A 10,729-nucleotide genomic window follows, 5' to 3' on the forward strand; every position below is an offset into this window, starting at 1 on the left:
TATCGCGAATCGTGATCTTGTTCAAAGGCCGATAATCTACACACTTTCGGATTTCCCCGTTCTTTTTTCTTACCAATACAAGTGGCGAGGCATAAGGTGAATTACTAGGACGGATTATGTTTTTCTCGAGCAAATTTCTAATAATTTCTCTAACTTGATTTCGTTCAGCGTAAGACAAACGTCTCGGCTTGCAAAATATTGGAGTGTTGTGATTCAAACTTATTTTCATTCCTTGCTCCGGTGGTAATTTTTGTTCTGAAGGAAATTTACAGTAACATTCTTCAACAGCTCTAGCTACCAAAGAGATCTGTTCCTTAGAAGATCCTTGCCTATATCAAATGAGGGATTGGTAATGGATGAATTGTCTATAGCGCACATTTCCAGGAAAGTATTCATTGCGCAATTATCTTGAGGAAACGTCAATAATTTGGCTGGTTGTCCTTTATCTACCTGTAAATCACCCCACGATTCTTTCAGAATTCCTAAATCTCTGAGCTTCTTCACCACGTGTGTTTTCAGGGAAGGTATTTTCGATTTCAATTTATGCTTTAATAAGGCGCTTTCATCGTAAATATGACGTTTAAATATGGCTAGAGAAATGTTTAATTTCAGCATAAGGTTCCTACCTATAATAACAGGCCATGACATACAATTTTTCGGTAAGATAATAAACTCATGTATTTTTTCATTATTTTGATGTTTAATTCGACAATCAGTTTGTCTAAGCGATAGTAGCGCACTGTTACCTAAACCGCAATATCCTGAATTTTCCGGTTGTTTCAAGAGGCATGGAGGAACCAAATTTTCATTTATAAAACTTCTGGGGCTTCCTGAATCGAAAAGAGATAACACACGTGGAAGGAAACTGTTTGGCCCGCTTAAAGCTAAAAACGTAACACATACCTCCTGCATGGCTTGAATTTGTTGTAAAAAGCCCGAGTCCTCGTTTGTTGGATTCACAGCGGCGGCTGGTATTTTACTACGGCTTGGACATTCTCGATGTGAATGGCCCGTCTGTGAACACCGAAGGCACGATCCATAGGGACGTTGAGGTCGTTGACATTGGCTCTGATAATGCCCTAGCTGCAGACAGTTGTAGCACTTTATTTGCTCGCTGTTACCCGATGCGTTGCGAACATATCGTTATCCGTTGGTGCAGATGGTGGTGGACGGCGTGATCGTATTTCTTCATATCTCTTTAGCATAGGTAGGAGATCATCCATTCGACGAGCGGCGAAACGCATAGCGGCAGTATTGACCGGATCATCTATTCCTTCGATAATGATGTCAATCAGTTCACCTTCAGGGATTTTTGCTTTTCTAGCAATGCTCTTCATATCGATGAAGTATTTGATGATCGATTCTGATTGTAGACAGGCGGCGGCAACGTAACTGGTGATACACACTTTCAACAGAGTATTTTTGTTGAAAAGTGTCGACGAGCGTTTGTTTCAGAGAGCTGTAGTCGAATAGTCCCGACGAACGAGCAATTTCTTGAGCTGTCCCAGAAAGCAGTCGAAGGGTTGTTACCAGCTTCTGTTTTTCGTCAACGCTGAGCAATCCAAAAACTCTTTCCAGTTCTTCGAACCACATCACAATATCGACGCCATTTTGTCCGCTGAGCGGGGGAACCAAACTCTCGATCGTCTTAAAATCAGGTTCGTTTTTCTCTGCTTTGCTTTGTAGTTTCATCTCCGAAACTTCCTTTTGTAAGACCAGCAGCTTTTCTCTAGCTCTAGCTGATCTATTTTTCTTGAAGTGCGATATTTGCCACACTGTTGTCCTCGGCCAGGTTGTAGTATCCATCTCTAAATATATAAATATTATTTACATGAACTGGTAAGCGGTTGAATACATGGTTGCAACCTCGAACATATGCCTTGAAAATGCAATGTAACGTATATTTCGGAACAAAGAAGTATTTTGATGTAAGTTATGCCTCGTTCAAATGTCAACTGATTATTTTACTGACTGGTTTTTCACAGAATCATTCACAAAATTTCGTACCATACACGCGAAGCTTGTCTTTACGGGTTGTTGTATTTATAAATATTGAATTCTATCATGATTTAGTTATTCTTAATATAAATTAATTTTTAAATAGAGCTCATGTCTACGATACGTTTCATCTGACTAATCAAACTAAACAAGCATCTGTTTTTGGGAATAAAACAAAAGCTTGATGTTTTAGATAAATGTGATAGTGACGTATCGTGCTTTTTTGGCATGCTATTATGCTGTTGGTACGGTCCGGGGGTGTGCAAGACTGACTATCATCCAGTTACCGGTAACAAAAATCATAGAAAGCTATATAAGGCCAAATAGACGAGTTAGAAATTGTGAATTTGGGTTTAAGTTTTTACGATCGACGACGATTTTGTTTTTCATTTTTTTAAATTTATAATATTACATTCTATTTATTCAATATTCATTCCAGTTTTTTATAAGGCCTTCCTTATATATTTTCAAAATTGGATTTGGCATGGAAGATGCTCAAAAAGTTGGAAAAATATGGAATAATTTATTAAATTATCTTATCAACATACTTCGGGGGAGAGCCGCGGAGAAATCTAAGAATAATGTCTTAAGAGGTGTTGTAAGAAACGTGTGCACTGCTTGATTGTTCTTTTTTGAGGGATATTTATTCCTATTCTAGACCCATAGCATGCATTCCATTAATTCATTCGATCGTGATCGCCTTCGGGAATGGCATGCCGGTTGCCTATAAGGTGCAAACAATCGGTTTACATGAATAGCTCAAATCAAGATTCTATTGTGAAAATAACACAATACACTTTTATAGTCTTCTTCTTTGGCACAACAACCTCGAGAGGTCTCGGCCTACCATTTCTGGCTTTCTGTGACTTAATTTTACCCGTAGAAAAGGTAGTCAGCCTTACGTACGGATGACTTTTATAGAAATACTTAAAAATAATATACTGATTAAAATAGAGCAAAATAATCAGTCAATCAAAGCGAGCTAGGCACTTCACTCTTCAATATTTGAGTCTTTTCTAGAAGCAAAACAAAAACCCTTAAGCTCGTGTAAGTTAGTTGTGTTTTAAAAGCTGTTAATTTTGATGAATTCCTGAAACTTTATTGCTGTATTATACTTTACTTTCTATAGGTTTAGCTTTCTGAAAATTGTTTTTGCTCTTATATGGTAGGTTTCCGATTCCGAAAGGTACTCGTGGAAATCTATATTTTTAAAATGTCAAATGATCTCTACGCTTATGTATTCATCCAAAAAAAAATCTTTGGTTTCCATCAATTTTATTTTTGATACATTTTAATAGTGCAAAAAAGGAATAATTAAACTGTGTGTAGAATTGTGACGTAAGTATAACAGGTGTATTTAAAAATAAAATGTTTTATGATTTTTCAAAACTTTTTATTGATTTATTTTAGAACAAACAGGTGTTAGTATAACTCTGGTGAGGCCATATCTGAACCACTTATCTGTCCCTTGTAAATAATATTTACATGTTTGGAGATGGATACTACAACCGAAATAATAATTAACCTAACACATAATTGTGTATTTGCATGGTAATTTAACCACCCCATTGTCTTTCTCATCTCAAGCGTTTATAACTTGTATTTGTACACAGTCAAATAAATAAAAGCTTCTCATGCATAAAAAAATAAATAATAGCTTATGAAGATGGTTGAAAGCGTTTCTCAAAAAAAAAAAATGAGACAAATTCAAAACTGGTGCACATAGATATGCTTGATGAATATCAACTTTTCTGCTGCATTCACGGAATTTTTGTCTCCTTGATGTCCTGAAGTACATGATTACCTAATGAAAAAAATGCATTTTAATTTTTCAAAATTGTATCGATTCAACTTAAATTGTTAGTAAAATAAATATTTCAAATAACCTTACGTGTGTGTTTTATTTATTTATTTTTTCATTTGATTGTAATATAGTCTTCAATAGCGGAGCATAAGGTAGCACAGTATGATCCGACTTATAGATCACCTATCGGCATAAAAACTACTATAAATCTTATTCTCATACCTACCATATACGCAGAAAAATTTAAATTCAAATCGGTACAATGGTTTTGGCAAAGTGTAGCAATAAACAATGCGAGATTATTGATTTTGAATTAAATTTATTGTTTCTTTAACAAGATTTACATTTTATAGAGACTCATTTAAAAAATTCGTCTCATAGCCATAATGAATTGCAACCAAGCTATACCCAAGAATTAAGAATAACAGAGCTACAACACACCTAGCAGTAAATGTTTGAAAAAGTAGAATTTGTTAATGAATATCTTTCACATCACCCGGAAGCGCCTTTTGCCGCAAGAAGAAAAGGTTGGATTAGCCATTAACATTTAGTATGAAAATACTTTCAGAAAATTCTCAGTAAACACGTGGCTGAATGATACGCGACGAATAAACACGACTGAGAAGGCTTTGGATAAAAATCTTTCATGACATTTCATATGTTAGAAACATCAGACCATTCGCATTCCACTTTTTGGAGCGTACATATGTGTTGATTTGGTTTCACAAAAATTGGAACAAAAATTACTTGGAATAGTTTTTCTTTTGCTTTAAACATTTATGAAACGTAATGTTTCATAAAATTTAAATGATTTAGTTATTCAGGACGATGTTTCATGCTTTAATAAAAATTTATAACTTGCTTTTTGGTCGGACCCAACTGGCGTCACTTTCGGCTGTACATCCCATTGGTAGAATGATGGTGAGAACGTTGATGTAACTTAGTAACAGCATGAGCCCGCTATTGTGACTCTGGTTCTATATCAGGATAAATTAATTAATAAAGATATTGTATCTGTAAAATAAAAATTAAACAAACATCGATTTTGACATAATTAACCTATGCTATATTATGAAACCATGAGTTGCCAGTGAAGTATTGCTAATTTTATTTTTACTAGATAAGATTATCGTTTTGTAGCATTACGGCGGGGCCGTTGTACATGAATATAAAAACAAGTTTTGTTACTTAAATATCTTACAATTTATTTTACATACTGGGTAATATTTTGGACTCTTTGATCAACAGTTGGCATATGTATGTAGAACATCAACGCATTGGAATAATGTTAATGTTAGTTCGATAACGAACCGTTGTTGAACCGACCATGCGAAGGAATGGTCGATTCGGAGATCTCCGCGCAGATTCCTGGCCTTGTCAGAGTTGCTTGAATCAGGCGGCTAACCTTTTTTCCTGGAAAACCAAGAGAAGTTTTTAGCGGCGGACTCGCACTTCACTAACTCGGCGTGGACAACGGGAATGCCGTAGCTCGATCAGACGATTAACCTTTTTTCCTGGATAACCAGGAGAAGTATCTAACCGTGGTTCTTGCTTGGCTTATTTCGCCTAATTCTTCCGACGGAGTGGGGAGACACCAAAGTGCGTAACCAATTTCCGGAGGGAAGGCAAAGGTGAAACTTACCCGATTCTGTATGGATACCCAAACAATGAAACACAAGTTTCTTCGTTGAGGTCTGGATTACAAGTCGATTTTATTCTTAAAAAATCCTGTCTTATATACTAAAATTCTATGGGAAAAGAGCATGAAAAAGCATTACATCGATCTCTTTTATCCTAACTCGGTATGCCGATGCGTTTGATACCTGCCTGACGTCGGCTAGTGTAGGAGATCGTATGACCTACGCTCCTATTTATTTATCTTTTATGACCACGGGTAATGCATCGTGCTTCCGTGGTTCAGATGCGTATGCCTATTTTACTATTGCTTATTGCCTGCGCGTCGTTTGTTTATTCATCAAGTTGGTCTTTCCTTCACTGCCTTACGACCGTGCCTTGATCTTCGCGCAGGTCCTTTTTTCGTGAAACTAATCGCGCAACGATAACGTATGCGTTGGGTTCTAGCGTTAACCCTTTTCGGCCTGTGTTCTTCACTTTCGTATTTTATTACAAGGCCTGAGTTTACGATTACCATATGTCGAGATTTGTCCCTTTTTCGAGATATTTCCGATAACGCATCATAATCTTGTCGCTCTGTTAGTTTAGGGTTTTTTCCTAAAATAATATTTGTCGGTGATAATTTATCCTAAACAAAGATATTTAGTTATTTAAAGTTTTTCATCTAACTCTTACATGCCTGTCAGTTTAGCTCAATTTTATTTTGTCGCGTTCGCAACAGTTAATGTATTGAGCACTCGAGTAGTTTTTTGTGCAATAAATCAAAAAAAAGCATTGAACGATTTAACATAGTGCCGGAATTTAATAGAAGCCGGCACGTGTAGCAAGATCCTTTAACGAGCAGATTGGGAATAAATGCTAGTGAGGTTCGAAAAATAAAAGAAATACAGCAGAGATCATTTATGCGCTTCTATTTAATGTTATACGTCTGCATTCAATTAAAGTTCAATTGTTTGCTTCTTTTTTAAACAAGCAACCATTACAATAAACCGTGGTAAATAGATAGACTTTCAATTTAAATCGAGAACTAGAAAAACCAAAGTTCAATTCAATAGACCACACAAAGTTTCATTTCAGTTTGCTAACACTTATGTGTTCGAATAAAACCTTATTTTATCATTTCATTTCTATAATGTCTCATCAGTTTTCATGACTACACTGCATTGGTGGATATTGAAAAAATCTGATAAACGTATGAAGTGGCATTGTTTGTCTTTATTCCAAGAGGTGCTGCCTAGGTGCGGAAGTTGGTTACTAGATCAGGAAGGTGAGCATGAAAAAAATATTTTTGAAAGTTCAGAAACGACTTCTATATTCAATTTTTGATAAAATTTTTACTTTTTCTTCGGATGGATGGAAAGAAATGATTACGAGTCTGATGTATAAAGACAGGCTGTCCGTCTTATTCAACTATGAGTCTGATGTATGATGTATAAAGACAGGCTGTCCGTCTTATTCAACTATGAGCTACTGTTCAGCAAGCACAAGGTCCACTGTTAGGCGTCAGTTGTTGAGCCAGTAAGCTAGCCGGTCCGTTTAATTAACGCACGAACTGCTAAACGGTTCGAAATTCCAGTAGAATCAGAGACGAGGGCACGAACCTTTTACCTTAACGCAGCCGGTACCTACCGCCATGTGTTAGACTGCGATCCTGTAATGTTAAAATAGAATGACCTGCCCAGCTTGCAAGGAAATCGATCAGCATGGTAGACGGCTTGTAAAGCAGGACAGATATATGAATATCGTACGTAATTTTCTGTATGATAGCCTTCCGCCGATCCTTTCCGGTGATTGCATAACGTTACATCCGTTAAAAAGTTAAAGAATACAACACACTCGGATCCACTTGAGTCTAATTACCAAAACGGTTTCGGATGTCTCACATTAAAATATGTTTAAAACACGACCGCGTTAGGTGTACGATCACATCTTTTATTACTGATTAATCACATTTATCACGAGATTTATCAACACAAATTTTGTCTGCATGCAAGTGCACAATCATACAATGGTATGATATGGTGCACATGTCGACAGCACAGCGATTCCTTTTAATATAGAACAGGGGCTCTTCTCCGGTTTAGCCAAAGGTAAGAAACATCTAGGAGCTAACCTATACTGCTCCATAATCCGGGGACAAACATCCAACGGGATGCTGCTGCTTCCGGCGATGGAAAGAATTCGGTTGCACATTGTACCACCAGTACACCAGTATGAAACGCATACTGATAGCATCGTCATAGATGCTAGCGCTGGTTACGGTGCGGCCACTGTTGCTTTAAACAGCCACCTCTGCATCCTCCGGTAACAAACATCCGACCGGCAGTTGAACCGGTCCGCAGCAAAGCAGAAAAGTGTCCACGCGCAGCCTAAACACGTTTTCACTAAATGTATGCGACGTATCATTAACGTATCGTAGAATATAACTGAAATAATTCCAAACAGCAACCAATAAAGGCGCATAATTAGTCACAAATCTTAAAAAAGGTCGAGGAAAATAAACGATCACTTCCCTGCACAATAACAATCCAAATGCAAAATGTAAACAAACATCCCCCCTCCGATTGACAAAACACGCAGCGCGTGTGCAATAGACCTGACCATTTTCGAACTGTCAAATCTTTGTTTGGGACTCTATTTGGTAAAAAGGTAAAATAGAGTCCCAAACAAAGATTTGACAGTTCGAAAATGGTCAGGTCTATTGCACACGCGCTGCGTGTTTTGTCAATCGGAGGGGGGATGTTTGTTTACATTTTGCATTTGGATTGTTATTGTGCAGGGAAGTGATCGTTTATTTTCCTCGACCTTTTTTAAGATTTGTGACTAATTATGCGCCTTTATTGGTTGCTGTTTGGAATTATTTCAGTTATATTCTACGATACGTTAATGATACGTCGCATACATTTAGTGAAAACGTGTTTAGGCTGCGCGTGGACACTTTTCTGCTTTGCTGCGGACCGGTTCAACTGCCGGTCGGATGTTTGTTACCGGAGGATGCAGAGGTGGCTGTTTAAAGCAACAGTGGCCGCACCGTAACCAGCGCTAGCATCTATGACGATGCGCCTTAACAGCCGGCAATTCTATCAGTATGCGTTTCATACTGGTGTACTGGTGGTACAATGTGCAACCGAATTCTTTCCATCGCCGGAAGCAGCAGCATCCCGTTGGATGTTTGTCCCCGGATTATGGAGCAGTATAGGTTAGCTCCTAGATGTTTCTTACCTTTGGCTAAACCGGAGAAGAGCCCCTGTTCTATATTAAAAGGAATCGCTGTGCTGTCGACATGTGCACCATATCATACCATTGTATGATTGTGCACTTGCATGCAGACAAAATTTGTGTTGATAAATCTCGTGATAAATGTGATTAATCAGTAATAAAAGATGTGATCGTACACCTAACGCGGTCGTGTTTTAAACATATTTTAATGTGAGACATCCGAAACCGTTTTGGTAATTAGACTCTAGTGGATCCGAGTGTGTTGTATTCTTTAACTTTTTAACGGATGTAACGTTATGCAATCACCGGAAAGGATCGGCGGAAGGCTATCATACAGAAAATTACGTACGATATTCATATATCTGTCCTGCTTTACAAGCCGTCTACCATGCTGATCGATTTCCTTGCAAGCTGGGCAGGTCATTCTATTTTAACATTACAGGATCGCAGTCTAACACATGGCGGTAGGTACCGGCTGCGTTAAGGTAAAAGGTTCGTGCCCTCGTCTCTGATTCTACTGGAATTTCGAACCGTTTAGCAGTTCGTGCGTTAATTAAACGGACCGGCTAGCTTACTGGCTCAACAACTGGCGCCTAACAGTGGACCTTGTGCTTGCTGAACAGTAGCTCATAGTTGAATAAGACGGACAGCCTGTCTTTATACATCATACATCAGACTCATAGTTGAATAAGACGGACAGCCTGTCTTTATACATCAGACTCGTAATCATTTCTTTCCATCCATCCGAAGAAAAAGTAAAAATTTTATCAAAAATTGAATATAGAAGTCGTTTCTGAACTTTCAAAAATATTTTTTTCATGCTCACCTTCCTGATCTAGTAACCAACTTCCGCACCTAGGCAGCACCTCTTGGAATAAAGACAAACAATGCCACTTCATACGTTTATCAGATTTTTTCAATATCCACCAATGCAGTGTAGTCATGAAAACTGATGAGACATTATAGAAATGAAATGATAAAATAAGGTTTTATTCGAACACATAAGTGTTAGCAAACTGAAATGAAACTTTGGATGGTCTATTGAATTGAACTTTGGTTTTTCTAGTTCTCGATTTAAATTGAAAGTCTATCTATTTACCACGGTTTATTGTAATGGTTGCTTGTTTAAAAAAGAAGCAAACAATTGAACTTTAATTGAATGCAGACGTATAACATTAAATAGAAGCGCATAAATGATCTCTGCTGTATTTCTTTTATTTTTCGAACCTCACTAGCATTTATTCCCAATCTGCTCGTTAAAGGATCTTGCTACACGTGCCGGCTTCTATTAAATTCCGGCACTATGTTAAATCGTTCAATGCTTTTTTTTGGTTTATTGCACAAAAAACTACTCGAGTGCTCAATACATTAACTGTTGCGAACGCGACAAAATAAAATTGAGCTAAACTGACAGGCATGTAAGAGTTAGATGAAAAACTTTAAATAACTAAATATCTTTGTTTAGGATAAATTATCACCGGCAAATATTATTTTAGGAAAAAACCCTAAACTAACAGAGCGACAAGATTATGATGCGTTATCGGAAATATCTCGAAAAAGGGACAAATCTCGACATATGGTAATCGTAAACTCAGGCCTTGTAATAAAATACGAAAGTGAAGAACACAGGCCGAAAAGGGTTAACGCTAGAACCCAACGCATACGTTATCGTTGCGCGATTAGTTTCACGAAAAAAGGACCTGCGCGAAGATCAAGGCACGGTCGTAAGGCAGTGAAGGAAAGACCAACTTGATGAATAAACAAACGACGCGCAGGCAATAAGCAATAGTAAAATAGGCATACGCATCTGAACCACGGAAGCACGATGCATTACCCGTGGTCATAAAAGATAAATAAATAGGAGCGTAGGTCATACGATCTCCTACACTAGCCGACGTCAGGCAGGTATCAAACGCATCGGCATACCGAGTTAGGATAAAAGAGATCGATGTAATGCTTTTTCATGCTCTTTTCCCATAGAATTTTAGTATATAAGACAGGATTTTTTAAGAATAAAATCGACTTGTAATCCAGACCTCAACGAAGAAACTTGTGTTTCATTGTTTGGGTATC

At 37.6% G+C, this 10,729-nt stretch overlaps 1 protein-coding gene across 1 annotated transcript; it reads right to left on the reverse strand.

Annotated features, from left to right (window-relative positions):
• Nucleotides 1–731: 731 nt before the first annotated feature.
• On the reverse strand, nt 732–1,857 carry LOC118515194 (ATP-dependent RNA helicase glh-2-like). Its single transcript, XM_036061893.1, has 3 exons — nt 1,832–1,857; nt 904–1,114; nt 732–830 (listed from the first exon to the last, which is right to left on the reverse strand). The coding sequence occupies exons 1-3, from the start codon at nt 1,855–1,857 to the stop codon at nt 810–812; spliced, it is 258 nt and encodes an 85-aa protein (XP_035917786.1). The 3' UTR covers nt 732–809.
• Nucleotides 1,858–10,729: the final 8,872 nt, after the last annotated feature.

Source organism: Anopheles stephensi (assembly GCF_013141755.1).
Source record: "Anopheles stephensi strain Indian chromosome Y unlocalized genomic scaffold, UCI_ANSTEP_V1.0 chrY3, whole genome shotgun sequence".
In the NCBI taxonomy this organism is placed as follows: domain Eukaryota; kingdom Metazoa; phylum Arthropoda; class Insecta; order Diptera; family Culicidae; genus Anopheles; species Anopheles stephensi.